Here is an 18,832-nt window from a genome sequence, read left to right as displayed (position 1 = left end):
AAGGTCAATGTGGTCCTAGAGAGACATACGTTTTTCAGTAGGACACAGGGAAGAGACGAAAAGGTGTCTAGTTGCATTGCATGTCTGCGGGGTTTGGCCAACACGTGTGATTTTGGAGATCTGGGAGACTCCTTAATTCGAGATCAATTAGTGAGGTGCACCAATAATCCTAGGGTGTGAGAAAAGTTACTGGCTCATAATCCCGCTCCGAAGGAAGCCGTGGATGTAGTAAAAAGTATAGAGCATACAGCAGAGTGTATGAAGGAAATTAAACTCTCCTCAGAGTCTGAGGTGGTAATGGAGAGTTTAGTCAGGAGGAAGACACGAGGATACATGAAGTTTCTGTCAAAAGAAATACAGTAGTTAACATAGACGGGGGTAAGAGTAAGTGTTTCAGATGTGAGAACAGTAGACACCTGGCTAATAACCCTATGTATCCTGCTCGCAATTGTTTATGCAGGAAGTGTGGTGCTAGAGATCATTATGCACGAGTGTGTAAGAACGAAAGGAATGATAAAAAGGCCATGCAGAAAGTTGAAGTTCAAGATCTAAAAAATAAATTTGTACTACAAGTAAAAGAAACAGTTGAAGTTAGCCAGACTGACAATGTATATCCTGCTTGTGATAATGAATTAGATGGCATCTGCGTAAGGGCATTTGCAGACTCTTGTTCACTTTTATGAATTACAGTGTATTTGAAGATGGTTTTGAGAACAAGGGATATAAATTACAACCAGCTGACAATCTTGGAGGGTATAATGGTGATCCCATACCCCTGAAGGGAATGTTAAAGCTACATATAACCTTTAAGGATCGTCATACTAATGGCAATGTGTATTTCACGAACAAGGGATCCAATTTGTTAGGGTGGAAGCATAAAAAAGAGCTAGGTATCAAGCTAGACCCCAACAACAAGGAACAAGTTCTTCTGGTGAACAAGCCTAGGTTGGGGGAGAATATATGTGAGGAATTTCCTAAGTTATTTGAGGACAGGTCAGGACTCTTGAAGGACTATCAACACAGAATTGAAGTAAAGGAAAATGCCATACCTGTGGTTCATAAGGCCAGACCCATTCTTTATCTCATGCAGGAACCGTTAAAACAAGAATTGAACAGACTGGTGGAGCAAGGGGTCATAGAACCTACAGAAAGTTCCTTATGGTTGGCCCCCATTGTAGTCACCAAGAAAACCTGTGGTAAAGGCATAAGTCTATGTGTTGACTTGAGAGATTTGAACGTCAATATATGGGTTGATAGGTTTCCCCTACCCAGGATAAATTAAATTATAAGCATGATTGGTCAAGCCAAATGTTTTAGTGTAATAGACTTATCTTCTGCATACCATCAAGTTGAACTCCATCCTTCATCTTGTTCCCTCACATCCCTCATTAATCCACATGGGGCCTTCAGGTATCGCAGAATGCCGTTCAGCCTTGCCTCTGCTGCAGCAGTGTTACAGCGAATCATGCAAGGTATTTTACAAGGAATTGACAAAGTAATGTGCTTTCAGGACGACATATTGATTTATGGAAATGAAGAGTGTGAACATAATTCCACCTTGAGGAAGGTATTTAAAGCTCTGGATGGAGCCGGCATGACCATCAGGAGGGATAAATGCCAAATAGGTGTAGAATCAGTAGAATACCTTGGCCATAAAATAACGAAGGATGGTGTAGAACCTAAATGTGATCTGGTTGTTGTTGTGAAAGAAGCCCCAGCACCCACCAATAAGGATGAACTCAAATCCTTATTGGGGTTAGCAGAATTCATGGCAAAATTCGTACACAATTTTGCTGAGGTCACAACACCTATGAGAACCCTGTTAAAAAAATATCTCCTTTGAGTGGAGTCCGGATTGCCAAGCAGCATTTGATAACGTGAAGGAGGCTATAGCCAAGTCTCCGAGTTTAGGAAACTTTGACCCAAAAAGGAAAACATTGCTAATTACTGATGCCAGTGGAAAGGGTCTAGGAGCCACTTTATATCAGTTGGTGGAGGGGCAAGAGAAAATGGTAGCGTTTGCGTCCAGATCTCTTAGAGATGCGGAAATGAACTACTCCACAATAGAAACAGACACTGGCATGTTAATGGGCCATTAATCACTTTAAATTATTTCTGTGGGGCTTACCCTTTAGTGTCAGGACAGATCACAAACCTCTCACTTTCGTATTCACCACCAAAGGGAGAGACCATGCACCTCCGTGCATTGCCAAATGGATCCTAGGCTTGGAGGACTTTAACTTTGGGGTGGAGTATGTTCCTGGCAAGAAAAATATCATAGCTGACTGCTTGTCGAGATTACCAAGGAAGGGAGAGGATGAGGAGAGGTGGCACACTTGAACCTGTACTGTATGTGGACTTGGCAGGTCTTACCAAAGAGGAATGGGTTACGGGAATAAAGAATGATCAGACATTTGAGTTGTTAAGGGAAAAGATAGTCAAGGGGTGGTCAGAAAGGTCCAAACACTTGGAAGGGTATTGGGAGGTGAGGTCGGAACTCCATATTTCCAATGACATGGTGATGAGAGGAGAGAGAATAATACCTCCCGGTGAATTGTGGGACAAACTCGTGAGCTTAGCTCACAAGGGCCGTCTGGGAAGAAACCTCACCAAAAGTAAACTTAGAGCCACCTACTGGTTCCCCACCATGGACAGGATGGTAGCGAACACAGTGAGAGATTGTGTAAAGTGTGCTATAAGCCATAAGACTAAGGTTACACATAGGTCTCCATTGTCTCCCATAGAAGTGCCAATAAAACCGTGGGACAAGTTAGGGTTAGACATTTTAGGACCCTTTACTCATTCCAATACAAAAGGAAGGTGCATATTAGTATTGGTGGACTACCACTCATATTGGATAATGACCAAAATTGTGAGTCATGTGACCACCCAGGATCAGGATGTAATTGATTTCCTGACTGAGGCATTCATGAGGGAGGGAATCCCTAGCACGCTAGTGACTGACAACGGGGTACAGTTCACGTCAAAGGCAATGAAGGAGTTCTTAAGGAAAAGTGATGCCCACCACTTTAGAAGGGTGCTATACAATCCCAGAGCAAATGGTCTATTAGAAAGAGTCAACAGAATGATCAAGGAGTGTCTGCAAATGGCCTCAATATCTCAAGAATCAGGGGAACTAGCCCTTAAACACATGTTGTGGTCATACCATATCACGCCTAACTTGGTTACAGGAATCTCACCATTCCTTTCACTGAAGGGAAGGCTTCAGGGAAACAAAATTAATCCTAACTGCTTGAAGGGCAGGGGACCCCACTGGGTGCAGCGCGAGGAAGCTGTGGTATGAATCTGACAGAATCAAGGAAAATATTGGATGTGGTATGATGACAAATTTGGTACTAGAAGTAAACCTTGGAGGGTAGGACAGTGGGTTACAGTCAAGCTCCCAGAACCCTCCCGAAAAGAAGGCAGCAAGTTTTCTAAACCTATGAGGATCACCAAGGTACAAAAGAATGTAGTAACACTGGAGGATGGCAAGGTGTGGAGCATGGACAGAATATCCTGCAGCAATTACCGTGATGCAATGACGATGCAGGAGTCTGATGGAAAGGCAGAAGATTTGCTTGAACGGAGCAGCTTGGAAAAGCATCCAAGAACAATAACACGTCTGTCATGGCACAAGGACTTTTTGTTTCATTATTGAGGAAGGGAGATGTGTTATAATCTGTGGTTGAATATACTGTATTCTTTATACCATATTATTATGAAGTTTATTTAACAATGGTTTAGTTCATATAGTTATATTTTTTATTAAGTTAGCAAGTCTTTTTGTGTAGTTTATAATCTGACTCAAGATGGTACACTCCAGGTGTTCTCCTTGGAATGTTGGTTAATGGAACACCCTGGAGTTCACCTTAGAGTGTTGGGACAGCTGTGAGTTTACCTGAGAATCTGGAGAAGAGAGATGGTGTGCAAGGAGTCTATTGAATAAACTGTTGATTCCCTCTAGACTTAGCTGTATTATTACAACAGCTTTCTCATTCGGACCCTCTACTCTGAACATGTGGGTGGCACTGTTGAAAACTGAATGGCAAAACAGTCTATAAATTAAATACTCTGATGAAGACTGAAGGAGCTGTTGGCACCACATGACATGGATCTAAGAGAAATGTACCTGAACAACTGTAAACTAATATGAGCATGACACCATGACACTGTTCTTCCTACCATGTACAGAAGGCAAGCTTTAGTCAGTATTCTCAATGCTGGTAGTCAGTATTCTCAATGCTGGTGTTAGTGACCTCCTGCGCATCCTATGGTTGTGACACTCTTAGAACATGTACTGGGAAAACACTTTGAAAGGGTTTAATGTGTTGGATGAGCCCTATGCACACTATTGCCCTACATGGCAATGCTCCACGATATGTAGAACATTTTAGGCATCACTACCCATCAGAGGTATGTTTGATAACATCTGGGGACATGTTTATCAGAATACCAACTTTGGAAAAGACAAAACAGTGTGCATGCTTGGCCATCTGCCAAAAGCTAGATATCAATTGAGGTAGCTTTCTGTTTGGTCGGGGGTGAGAGGATGCATCACCACTGAAATTAACTAAGCTCTTTGTGGTTTTGTTATGCTGTTTGATATGCTCTCCATATTGCTATAATTTACTAGCTGTCACTTACTGAAACTATTCTATTCAACGTTTTATAATAGGAGAACTTTCCTTTGCGGTTACTCTGAAGTTAAACGTTTGCTAATGTATAGCATCTCTTGCTCTGATAGTTCTTACTGTTTGCTATCTCCAGCCTATTTGCAGTAACTCTCCAACTGTGGCCACATATGTCTGAATGTTTTACATCCCTATCCCTCTCTTGATTCCTACCCTGAAATCTGTGTAGCCATGTACAGCTTCCAAAGGAGTATCGAACTGACTACTTTTTCTTTTATACAGCAAGACCACTCTGCACCACCTCTGTATAATTTATTGCTGCATTTGAGTTAGCTCTGCGCTACAGAATCTCCCTGCAAATCATCACCACCATTATCCCACACCTTCCTCTTTTGTATATGGTCCACATCACACAAGCGGCTGACAGATAAATGGTCAGTGATTTGCTGCTGGATCTTTCCTTGACTTACTAAAGGAACCTGGTTCACCTGTTAATAACATGGTATCACTTATACTCCCATGCATATCACCCATTTTCCTTTCATTTCTCTCCCTTTTATTTTTTTACTCACCTCTATGCTTGCCTATCCTGGTGTGAATGGCCTTTATTAGACTGTTTGTTTCCAGTTTGCCACTCCCCTAATCCTTCCACCCTCATGTTCACATTGCTGACGTTTGAATTTAAAGTTGCCAGCTTTTTTTCTCTTTCTGATATGCTGGTGTTGAACCCTTGCTGTTTGACTATCCTGTTGCCTTTCCTGGTGTGAATGGCCTTTATTAGATTGTTTGTCTGCAGTTTGCACTCCCCTAATCCTTCCACCCCCTCTCCCCCACACCCCAAATCACATAGCTGACGTTTAAATTTTAAGTTGGCAGTTTATTTTCTCTTTCTAATATGCTGTTGCTGAAACCTTGCTGTTTACTGACCTGGTATGTATCCAAGATTAAACTAAAATTAAAAAACGAAAATAACACCAAGAATTATTTAAGCACATACTCAAAAACGAATCACATTTTAAAATCCAAGTGCACCAAGGTGCATGTAAACTAGCATTTTGCACCTTATAAAAGTTGTCATCAGTTAACTAGTTTGACATTAGTGAGCATAGCAGATATATTCAACAACAAGCACATAACTCCTGCACTGCTGCTTGATGGACTGAATTGTGGATTAAATGAGCATCGGCCTATCTCCAACAGGAGCTAGAAAGAATCTTGTTTTTATGCAATCATACAATCTAAAATAGTTTTAAATACTTTAGGAGGAGGTATATCATTTCTGCCTGGTCCATTGGCATCCACGTCAATTTTATAGCACAGGTCTATAGCACATATTACACTAAATTGGTAACTTAATATTGTCTTGTAAGCCAAGTTAGGGAACTGCTGTCTGTGATCTCACTAGAGACACACATTAAAGAATGAGTCAGTCCTTCATGTCACTGAGATTTAGCTGACTAATAGTAATAGAACTACAAATTGCAATTTTGTAGTGTGGTGGAAAAATAAGTATTATTGTCACAATTCTTAGTATTTTAAATATTTCTGGTCTGGATATTTTACATTATCTTTGAGTCATATTGCTTGGCTATGGACATTGATAAAGCATTTCTTGTTAAACATTTTCCACACAGCATCCAAAACAACTCTTTGCTTTTACCTCAAGTAACAGAGGATTGCAATTGTACCTTTATAAACCATACATATGAATGTTACTTAAAGGAACTACTTACCTTTGTGAGGTGGTGTTCTGATGAGAATCCCAGACCATAGACAGTGTTTGCTCTACTGTCTGCCCACTGGCCAAACTTCTGTGATGTTTTAGTGAATGTCATGTTGGGAGAGATGGTGCTATTTATTATTGCCTGGAAATAAAAAAAGACATAATGACTGCATGTTAACATCATTAACGGCCACGCATGCTTTTTAGAGCCAATCAATCAAAACAGAAAACAGTACAATATTTTGAACCAATAAACAATTACATTTTTTATGAGATACTCTGAATTGAATCTGTAACCTAGCACAGTCTTAAAGTATATTTAAGTTTCTAAATAAAGAACAATTACAACTTCACAAGCCGCTGTTCTAAAAAGAGAGTGCCATTGGTGGAAAGAAAGTTAATTCAAAAGGTGTCACACAAAGAAGAGGAGACTGATAAAGTAGCATTAAATGTGCCACAGTTACCCTTAGACACTAGGCTCTTTCCCATTGGCACCCTTGTGAGCACTCTTCCCTTTTGGGAAATTGATTCTAAAGCTAGTGAAACACGGCACGGTGCTCAAGTACCACATACTCAAGCATGCATCATACGCAGTACACCCCCATTCCAGTGCATACATGCACTCTTGCAGTTCCCCTCGTTTAAAAAAAAGAAAAACACCAATTGCTGTATGTTTTGCCAGATGAAAGATCCATGGGAGGGTATTAATGATAGGACAGAACCTATGTGCTCAGGACCTCATTAAGAGCACATCTGGTAATCTCAATATAGATGGTAACAGGAGTTACTGGCTCCATCAAGATGAGATTTTGGCTGTTCAAAGGAGTTCAAACCTCAATGAAAAAACACCAGCAATCACAAAAGGGATCAGTGCCGAAACACAGATTCATACATTTTATTCTCCACAGAATTTTCATCCTCTTTATTTCCTGCCCCAGGAATTTCTGGAACCCCTGGCAACAGTAATTCAAGGGGAGGAACAATAACGGATATTATTCCGGGCAACTCATAATGAGACTCTTAGAGGGGCAAAGTCACTAAAAATGTTAACTATACCCTTCTTTTATATTCTTGCTCTTTTACAGTCTCAACCTGTGTGTAAATTCCACAGCAAATGAGGGATGAAGGGAAGGACAGCAACAGGCAGGTACCTCTCGGTAAACATGTCACAAAGCACTCCTGCTCAAATATCGCAAGGCTCTGGGAGGACGCATTGAGAGCATAGCTTTGGAAGAATGCTTGAAAGGTAGATCATATTGCTGTCAGGTGTATGTCTCTGACACCAAACATGTCCATAGAATGCCACAAATGCAGCCTAAGCTAGTGGCATAGGCTCGGACACCAGAGATGGGTTAGGCTCAATAGAAAGCATATAAGTGGAGGAAAGATGACACTATCCATCTGCTAACAGTGACCTTAGCAGTCGTAAATCCGCCATCAATAACTTCAAAGACCACACAAGAGTCGTCAGAAGAACACAGATCTCTGGTTTGTCCCAACTGAGGCACAAAGCAGACGGTATACCCAGATTATGCATTGCCATCCTATTCTTTAACAGCTTCTTAAAGCATGGCATGTTTTCAGACCTCTTGATGGCAGCTGTAGTGAGAACCTTGCTAAAGAAACCTGCGGTTGGAATCAATGACATGAACAACCTTAGACCCATCTCATTGTTTGCATACATGGGGGCAAACGTCTGGAAAAGGTGGCCCTCCGCCTCCTTCAGGACTTTACAGAATCTAATGACCTAATGGGGATTTTGTCCAAGTAGTAACACCGAGCTGTCAGTCCTATCGGCACTCCATGATCTTCACCAGCTCATTAACAGAGGAGAAACTCAGCATGCGAGTCCTCTTAGACTTGTCGGCTGCAGTTGCCACCACTGACCACAAAATCCTGCTCAAGACCCTGAAAAAAGCAGGTTCACCAGTGCAGTGCTAAAGTGTGTAAGATCTTGTATTTCAGAGAGATTGCAAATGGTCACACTTCCCATGTACTCTTCAAATACAGACTGCAAAGTCAATCGCCATTTCGGACTAACATGTATTTAAGACCGTTCAATTGCTCCATCAAGCTGAAGTGTACTCTTACATGTATGCTGATGGTAATCTGCTCATCTTTAACCTATTAAGTACGTTAGAGTACAACCAATCAAAAGATGACACATTTAATGGAGACACTCACCATTGTCAGGAGATGGTCAACAATTTCCTCAAGCAGGATATGGTCACAAGAGAGATCCTTCAACAGTAGTGCAGAATTTAGAAGGTCAGCTGCACAGCACTCTAGCCCTGGAATCCCAGTCCATGAAAGTGGCCCACATCAGTTTCACCCACCCTAACCTTCTTAAGAAAGATTCTAGCCTTCATTGATCCTTTTTTTTACATAGGTAAGCAAAGAAAGCTAAAATTCAGTCACATCTTGACTATGGTAATTCAATCTACCTTAAATCGCCAGTACAAATTTTTACAACTACTGCAACTTGCTCAGAAAGCTGCAGCAAGAGTGCTTACAAAACTGTCCAGAAGATCTACTGTCCAGTACTGCTATCTCAACATTGGGCATCCAGTTAGTCTCCAGTAGCCTTTAAGACCTTAACAATTGACCATAAAACCACCACTATGACCAGAAAAGACACAGAGACTGTACTTTTTCTGCAGAAGCAGTCAAACTGTGGAACTTTCTCACTTTGGTTTTGCGGGCAGAAACAAATCTACTGTATTAGATGGCAGCAGAAAACCTGGCTTTTAAATAAATATCTTCAGCCTTTTCCCTTGGTCGATATTACGTTTTTAGGTGGTGTCTTCCTAAAGCACCTGCATACAAGAGCTCTACAAATAAACTGTAGCATTACATAATACAACATCAAATGTTACCTTATTCATGAAAGCATTGGTGTATGAGGAAGAACATCATGAGTACAATCTCTGTAGAATGGTATGACATGTTTCTGAGGTGTAAATACTCACTTTTGGTCCTGGTCAAGGTTGTGGCCAACAGGAAGGATGTCTTGCACAAAACAAATCGCCACAGAAGGCTAAGGTCTCAAAAGGTTTGCACAATAATCTAGCCAGAACTATATTCTGGTTGCAAGAGGGCATGGGAATCCTAATCAGGAGAAACAAATGCACCAGGCTCGTCTAGTGTCTTGTGAAATGTTTGCTATCAATGGAGGTTTCCACTGTCTGTGCTGGTAGGCTCCAAGTGCACACTGGTTAGAACTACAAGGGTCAATCTCCACCCTAGTCTCAGCCAAGTGGCATAAGGACATGAAATCAAATGAGCACGAGTGGATCAGTCTTCTCTAGTATTCAGATCCATGATCTAAACCTCATATTTCTCCCATACACTCTATGAGCATAGCCTTACACATGTACAACAGTGATAGCCACATGATAAGATGGCTGGGAGGAAGTCTTACATCAGATGTATCTTTCCAGGACTGTATGGAAAGGATTTGTGAGTGGATGAGGAGCAACTGGTTAAAGCTCTACAGTGATAAAACAGAGGCTTTAGTGCTGAACTGGAGAGCAGACCTATGGCTGGACTTCCAATGGCCGAAAGAGTCGGACATTCTTTCGGTGGCAGTAGAAGCAATGCACAGTTTGGACATAGTTTGAGCTATCTGCCGCTGTTCAAACCTCTGCTTGTGTATCTACCTGTACTTCCAGATGAAAATTTGGCAGGAAAATAATTTCGGTCTTAAATGCAGATGCCAAAAGATGGACTGTGTTTTCTATTTTAGGGTGACGCCTGGACTACGCCAGTTCTGTTCATCTGGGTATACCTGATGTTCTGTTAATTCATGTTAAAATGCCACAAAACCAGGCTTCCTGGCTAACTATTGGAATGCCCAGATTCTGACATAGCCACCCTATCTCGTGTAATTTGCACTGCCTACCAGTAAAGGAAAACATTTTATTCAAAACCTTATGTACTAAACACAGGACTATTTATGGTACAGCCATGGTTATTTATTAACGCCTGCATCCTCAACAATAATTCACAATGAAATTTACATTCACTTTCTTTCAATCTGCTAATGGTACTCAAATATGCCTAGGCTAGAACTGGAGGGAACAGCTTTTCCCCCTTACGGGGAGAGGATGGAATTCCCTCCAGAAAAAAATGATTATCCAACCTTTAGTGTACTCTTGATTTAGTGTTGTGCTGTCTCCCATTCCTTTCCCTGATCTGGTTCCATATTTTGGGGCTGTTATTTGGCAGCACCCTAGTGCCAAGAAACCCCTGGTGTACATGCAGTTTTAAAATACCAACAAAATAACCCCAGGAGCAACATTAAGGACCTTCTATAATTACAGAGAGTACATAAAAACCTCACCTCAAAACTGCTGTAAAAAAGGGGAGCTGCAGGTAGTTCCACACAAGATGAATGAAGTCAGTATCTTGTGAATGAAACATCTACTGCATCCACCTCCCAGAGTGGAATATAATATTTTAATTTTTACATGACTATGGTTGCCCTGTGCGGAAGATTAAAATGTACAAGTCTACACTTACTATGAAAGAAAATATATTTTCAACGTCTACTAACAGCAGTATTGTTATTGGTCATCAGTGAGTATGTATCCCAGTTCTTGGTCCCGCTGAGCCCTGGACCAAAGTACATTAAAATATTTTCCTGCTGTGCCTATAATGAAAAATATAATGTGAAGTGCATAGCACCTTAGCATTGTAACAGTTTAGATAAAGATTCATATTCTTTCAGAGTCACAGGAAAAGAGTTACACTGAGCTTTAATTGGATGCCTAAGCCTACAATACAGAAATAGGGCCAGCGTGAACGTATCCCCCATCTTTTAAATACATCAAATGACAAAAAAATGCAATCTTTCCCCGTCAGGTAGAAAATCTCCCATAGTCTGCAGTGGTGCCTCCAAAGCAGCTTCAGTGAAGTAGTTTCCAAAAATAAGCAAAACTGCCAGATTATTTCAAAGTGAATGCAAAGGAGCATAAACATGATACAGCCATGCACGCACTGCCGGCATTCTCCATTGAAGACTCTCAAAAATGTCATCAGTGATCTGGTAGGCTTTGGTAAACAAGTAGGTTACAGAATGGGTCTAGATAATAAATATCAAGATGAGAAATTAATATATCTCGCTCAAAGTATTTCAATGGTGCCTCAGACTGTAAAATCTTGTACAGACCCTGATCTGATGATCATGGAGAACTACTATTCCAAATCTTTATTGTCCACTGAAGATCACATTTTAGAAGAACACTTTGCCAGAGAACTCTGCAATCACATGCAATCTATAGAGATACTCGGTGTTTTGCAATCAGCCTTTCTTTGCCCCACAGCACCAAATAGTTGCTACTTGCCACCCTTCAGTACCTCCAGGATGAAAGCAGATAGAGTATCTTTCAATTGTATTTAACACTGCTGACTATGCAATCCTATTTGATTGTCCAGGCTTCTGCTTGTATTGTGGTCACAGCTCTCTTGCATACATGCCAACAAACCTGATTCAGACAAGAGACTCCCGATTTTTAAAGCAAAAAATAATAGCTTTATTTTGTCTGTCTCCCGTCTGAAATTGTCTTTGCTTCAATGGAAGTCAATGGAGAAAATGAAGTCCCCTGATTTCTTTTCCCAAAGTCTTCCTCTTCCTTGTGTTAAATTGTTGGCAAGTATGCTCTTGGTTTCACTTTCTTTACAGATCAAGCCCAATTTGAGCAACTTCAAGCTTATTTGGCAAGATATCTTACTTTTATATGTGGAGGGCTCCAGGATTCCACAGTCTTGCCTCTTTATTCTCTGTCGGGACTTTGACTAAACTCATTCACTCTCAACTGCCACTGCATGTACACCTGTATCAGCTGAATCATGAGTGACCACAACGATTCAAAGAAAGATGTGTTGAGCACCCTTGGAATATTAAGGAAAACTTACAGGACATTAGAGAAAATTACTATTTTTAACAGTGGTATCTACTATTCCAAGCATAAAGGTAAGGTAATCTAACTACTGAGGCCTCCAATGTGCTAACCGCTGTGCCAAGGTTTTCCCTATTCAATACGCCCATATCTCTGCTCATTGTAATTGAAGCTCAAAAATCCCTTATGTGGCTGATTTTGATAGCAGGAAGACAACAGATTGGTCCCACTATATTCTCAAACCAGAATGGGCACCAAACTGCTTGATCACTTGAAGCAAAAGTACCCCGGGTCACAGATATACAGAACAGTGTTGTCAACGTAGTGTTAAATACGAACCTGCTTGCCTCTGAAACTCAATCCACAGCTTAGATGGTCCTCATACAGCAGGTAACAGCACTGGTGACCGCAGACACCCCTGTCTGGTCCTCCCTGAAATCAGTATGTTTTCAGACTGGCACCAATTATTACTAATCTTTGGGCTTCGGAGATTGTATATTATCACTTGATTAAATCCAAGAAATTTCACCACATACATTCTCAGCAAAACTGTCAACTAGAGTGATCAAATACTTTGTCAGCAAGCTACACCAATGCAGCAGCCTGAAGGCTGGGATCTATCTGATGAAGTAAGGCAAAATGTGTACGCAAGGTTTCCTGGAGGAGCAGCCTATGACAGATCTTATGTCTCTTATGAGGCCAAAGAGTCAACAGAGACATGAGTCTGTTGATTAAAATATAAACAAGTGATTTATTCTCAATACCTAATAAAGAACAGTATGAGGAACAACTAGTATTGTTCATGCTGAATCTGAGAACCACAATAACAATTGACTCTCTAAAGCTCTTGGGTTGTCTAAAGTTCTTCTTTAAACACTGTAAGCAAGGGCTTAGTTTGATTTCAGTTTTCTAAAGAACACAAGTCACTAAATGGTGTCCTGGGACAGGTACTAAAATCAAAGCAGCATAGAGACAGGGCAGTACTACCTATGGAATTATGTGTTTTTAAAGCTCTGCACAATCACAGATGGTTAGGCTATGCATTAATAGCAAACAGAGGCTGTTTCAGCACTAGGCAGTGATAACCGAGAACATTCTGCCTCCTGTGCACCTTCTCTGGCATCTCAGTTAATTGACCAATAGCGCCATGAAGAACAAAGTTGTTTAGTTGAGCAATATTTGTTAAATAGACCTGTTCTATAGTTGGGTTGACCTGCCCTATACATTGCTTTGTGGCCATAGCCAGAGCCTTGAAGGTAAAGAGTTTATGAGCAGGAAGCCAGTGGAGATTAAACAGGTGGCAATAAATCCTGGCTGATCTAGGCAACACTAGAATACTCCTAGCTGCAGTGTTTTCTATCAACTGGAGATTCCATAACACATAGGAAGGGAGGTCCAGGAACACTGTATTACAACAGTCCAAACAGATGGTGCCTGTACCAGAGTTCTTAAAATAAAATAGGCACAAACGGGGTGATCTTTCTCAACATTTTCAATAAGGCAAACATGTTGCTTTAAGCTTGTAGATGTGAGATTCAAAAGATAACTCAGAGTCAAGTATAATGCCCAAATTACTTGCACTGTTTCCAGGCATCAGACTGGTTCTTAAACATTGAGGCCACCAAAAGGGTGACCAGATGGAAGAGTTCCACTAGAACCTCCATCTTGTCTGCATTTAGTCTTAGTGAGCAGGCATACATCCAATGGGCCATTGATGCGAGGCAAGATTTAAATAGGTTTTGGATGGACAAATCATGCCAATCAAGTCAAAGTATGATCTGAGTATCATCAGCAAATGAGTAAAATTGAATCTCAAAGAAGGAAATGAGGTTGGCCAGTAACATCCCGTAAATATAAACAGGGTTGGACTCAAAACAGCCCAGAGGAAACCACACAGCGCAGATGTCAATGAGCAGATGAAAAAAGGACAGACATGGACAGCTTGGTACCTCATCCGCAAGAAAGATTCAATCCAGCTCAGTGCCTTCACCTGTATGCTCTGGTGAGACTATGGAGAAGGATCTCATGTGAGAATGTGTTAAATGCTGCTGATAAGTCAAGGAGGGTAGCAGAGTCCCCATTGTTAAACATCATTTGAATATAATTACAGACAGCTGTCAACACTGTCAGTACTATGGGAAGGACGAAAGCCAGAATGGATTTTGTCGAACACAGCCCAGTCCTGTATATAACATGACAGTTGATGATTAACATGGCTTTCCATTACTCTGGACACTGCGGGCAAGAGGGAGATTTGGCGTTAGTTGGTCTGGGTTTGTGGATCTAAGGTGGGTTTCTTTAATAAAGAAACAGCTGCAACAACAGCTGCAATTCAGCAAAAGTCCAGGACTTGGCACAGTGCAAATGAAGCACTGCAAACTGATGTAAGAACTGGTGCCACCATGGTTGCCAAGCTCCTAAGATATTTCACAGACATGGATACAAAGGAGAACCTGTGCTAATGGAGCCAAACTTAATCTTCTGAAATAGGGCACATCCCAGACCAACGTGCTGAGATTGTTGCAGGTGGAGTAACAGTGAGAGGTCTGAAGAGATAGCTGTGAAATTATTGGATGAGAGAGACATGAGAAGAAGCTCAATCATATCATTAAAGAAGCAGAGTGTGATTTCCTGACAGAAGTGGAGATTCTTTCTAGATTCGCCAAGGATTTACAGATGTAAAATACCTCTTTGGCCATTTTGCACAGGCTTTATAAAATTTTATCCTCAGCCCATCAGGCCACGAGGCCTTCCAGCCCATCAAGTTCTTAATGATGCTAGACTACATCAAGTTAATTCTTTCTGCCAAAGAAGGATGTAATTGATCATCAACCTGCAGTAGCACATTCCTCTGTATCTGTGTCAACTCATTAAGAGATCAATATTACTCCAGAATAAATTTCATAACTTTTTCCATATATAATAGCATCATTAAATGCCAGTACTTTATCTATGGTCATTATATTGACAATGGTGCCTTGTGCAGTGGACAAAATAGCCCATCCTACTCTCCATATTATCAAACCCTGGCTTTTCTGCTATATTCCTCCAGCCTATTCTACACGCATACACCTCTGACACATAACTTAACGTCATCACATAATATATACAAGTTAGAAACAATAATCACTTTGAATACAAAAACTCTACTATGGCCTCTCAATCAATCTGATATAAATCACCCCAGACATGGTTTTGGTTTGACTGGAGTTACAGCTAAGGAAACTACTATGGGTGAGCAATCTGAAGATGTTCACAGGAGAATATCTATTCTCTGAACTAGACCAGCCATACCAATAAGCAAGTCCCCAACTGTCTGTTATTAAGTTGGCATAGACTGTTGGTGTGCATGACATGCATGTACATGTCATGCACAGATAGGTAGAAGGTATACTGATGGCACATAATGTGTTTGAATGTGCAAAAGTCAAGCAGACTTTCAACATTCAACAAAGGAACCTGCGCTTCACACTGGCACCTCTCCTCCAAATCCCACCATATAAGGAAAAAAAAATAAAAGTAGTACATTTTTCTCTGTCGAAGCAGCCAAACTATGGAACTCATTACCCAAAGTATAAAGTATAAAGTCCACGGATAACTATTTTCTCTTCAGAAGACTACTCAAAAGTTGTCTCTTACCTACATAACTACTATACTCAAACACTAATGTACAGCATATCCCTGTGTACATAAATATTTATAATTTGATTATATATATGTATCTAGGTATGTGTAGTTCTTTGTACAAATATGCATAATAAGTGTGAGTTTTACATTAAATAGATACTCTTTAGGACTACGTAACAAATGTATAAATTACTTATGGTTAAAAATATATACATATATATACTTTTCTATGCATAACATGAATCATTAATATAGGTCACTGCATAGTTTTTATATACGTTATTTGAACAGATGCTTAAGGATCTCTGATTTATTAATCTCTCACAATATGTAAATAATAGCATAACTATTTTATCTGTAAGTGCCTCATTATTGAAACATTGAGAAAAATATAAAATTATAAAAGAAATAAAACATTAGTTACAAAAATTCACAAATAAATTAGAATAAGTTACAACACTTGCAAGTCTGAGCTTACAAAATACTACTTTAAATCTCAATATGTATTCTCTTCCTTATACATGTATACCCTCTCTATGTACTTATGTACCTATAAAAGTATTACTTTAGTCCTACTATAGAAGAAAAAAAACACTGACTCTCTACACTGCACTACCTCATGTCTCTGCCTATATCTTTCTCAATGTATCCTCTGTCTCCATTCTCTGACTCATCCCAAACCCTATTCCACAACTATGATCTTCCCTAAGACCCTTCTACGCTCTTTCCTCCTCTATCCCTCGTTGGATCACCCCAAACCTCATTTTACTACTGTCATCTCCAAACAACCCTTTCTAAAGTCTTCTCTCATATATCCCTCCTTTCCCTTATCCCAAATTATTAATTTAATAGTATGATCTTCCTAATCCATTTCTACAGACTCCTCCCTCCTACATCTCTCCTTTACTCATCCTAAACCTCATCTTACTACCATGATCTCCCAAATAACACTTTTTAGACTCTTCCATCTTCTATCCCTCCTTTCTCCTAATTAATCCAACTAACAGACACCACTCAAATTCACTCAGATTTTCCTACACTAATCCACCACTAATCCTTTTTGATTCCGGAGTAGCGTGCTACTCACCAAAAAGCACTTCGATGTCTCGTCAGGGGTAATAAGCACTATTTAAGTACAATTACAATTAGAATCTCAAGATCCATCACCCACAAATTGCCTTGGCTTCTTAGTGTCCATCGATATGTTAAGAGACAAGTCACATATTGTACCAAATTATCTACCAAAGAACAAAGCCGTTGGGTATTGCATTTTAAACACTTGTTCAACAGCATAGAATAAAATGTAGGGCTGTAAACATTGCTCACAGTCGATGTCACTTTGCTCAGCATACAACTCACTAAAACATAGGAGCCCTCTGGGTAAGCAGACGTGCAGGAACCTGAAATGCAACTTCTTATGGTTTGATAAAATAAATCACCTAGAACAATGACATCCCCCTCTCATCTGCAATTGCTCAATCTACAGTAGCCCTAAGTTGCACTTTGCAGAGTACTGCAATGTCTGACCTATGATGTTCCAAAAATTGTAGCACTGACTCGGTTTTCCTATGGTTATTTAACCCATGAGCATCTCAACTGATGAATTACATAACAGTCTCTGGTACTTTTTCGTCATTTGTAGCCCATCATATTTAACTATAATTCATACTGCAACAGCAGAGGCACAGACAGCTGCTTTCCAGTATGGTGCCATAAGCCTAAACTTGGCAATGATTAATTTAGCAGCATCTGAATCTCCACCTCCACACCTCTACCATCCCACCACTGAAAACACCCAACTATAGGTGATTACCCCTCCCTGTTGACTGGAATAAAAAAAAAATGAAAAAACATCCTCTACAGGTTTGGAGACATACATAGGTGATACAGACAAAGGGTGACTAGAACTGACCAGCAAACCTGGCCTCTGCTTTATTTTAATAAAAGAGCTATGGCCCTCATTACAACCTTGGCAGGCGGCGGAGGCCGCCCGCCAAGGTTGGACCGCCGAGTGGCCGCAATCCCACCGCCCACATTACAATATCCCCACCGGCCCAGCGGGGATGTTGGCCGTAACATTGAAGCCGGCTCCTAATGGAGCCGGCGGTGTTGCGGCCGTGCGACGGGTGCTGTGCACACAGTGAAAAGCACGGTGGGGCTGTACCTGGGGGCCCCTGCGCTGCCCATGCCAAGTGCATGGGCAGGCCAGGGGCTCCCAGGGGCACTGCGACTCCCTTTCCTGCCAGCCTTTCCATGGCGGTCTCTACCGCCATGGACAGGCTGGCGGAATGGGGAGTCATAATGCAAGCGGATTATAACCGGCGGGACAATGATGGCGGGAAACCGCCGGTCCCGGCAGTGCGACCGCGGCGCTACCGCCGCGGTCATAATACGCCAAATTGTATCGCCAGCCGGTTGCCGGTACAATCGTCAAAACAACCCTGGCGGTCTTTGACCGCCAGGGTTGTAATTAGGCCCTATTTGCACACTGCTATTGTCGTAGGCACAGTCATTCATCAGTTCACCCCTCACTGTTGCATGTGAAAAATACCCCACTCCAAAACGAAAACATATTCAACACAACATGCACAACAAGCAAATGAGAACAATAATAATCAGAGCAAATCATGGTGAGCCTTTTTACACACAGCGTACTACACTGCACCTTTAATGCTACCACCACAGTTCACCTATATAGGTAGCACATGGTGCATTACCTCAAAGTAACATGTGCACAAAAATAACATTTATATCAATAATAATCATTCCTCATCACTCAGGGCAGTGCTCCCTGTTGCTACATAACTCTTACTCCAGTGATCACTACTGCAGTTGTCCTGCTTAATTTTACTTTAGTGTCTCCATGCTCATTTACTTTAAGAGGATTCAGGAAAAGTTGCTTAGCTGTAATTTTAGTTCTCCTTCAAGGAACTCTTCATTGAAATAGT

General features: G+C 40.9%; 1 protein-coding gene across 2 annotated transcripts in view; it reads right to left on the bottom strand.

Moving 5' to 3' along the window:
- HOMER1 (homer scaffold protein 1) overlaps positions 1 to 18,832 on the bottom strand; it is a 720,670-nt gene that overhangs the window by 490,592 nt on the left and 211,246 nt on the right. For both annotated transcript variants that reach the window (XM_069223247.1, XM_069223237.1), the window contains exon 3: positions 6,368 to 6,499. In XM_069223247.1, the coding sequence (XP_069079348.1) occupies positions 6,368 to 6,499 (132 nt within the window). The remainder of the gene's footprint in view (positions 1 to 6,367; positions 6,500 to 18,832) is intronic.

The sequence above is a fragment of the Pleurodeles waltl genome, chromosome 1_1 (genome assembly GCF_031143425.1).
Source record: "Pleurodeles waltl isolate 20211129_DDA chromosome 1_1, aPleWal1.hap1.20221129, whole genome shotgun sequence".
Lineage (NCBI taxonomy): Eukaryota > Metazoa > Chordata > Amphibia > Caudata > Salamandridae > Pleurodeles > Pleurodeles waltl.
This window is presented reverse-complemented; position numbering and strand designations above follow the sequence as displayed.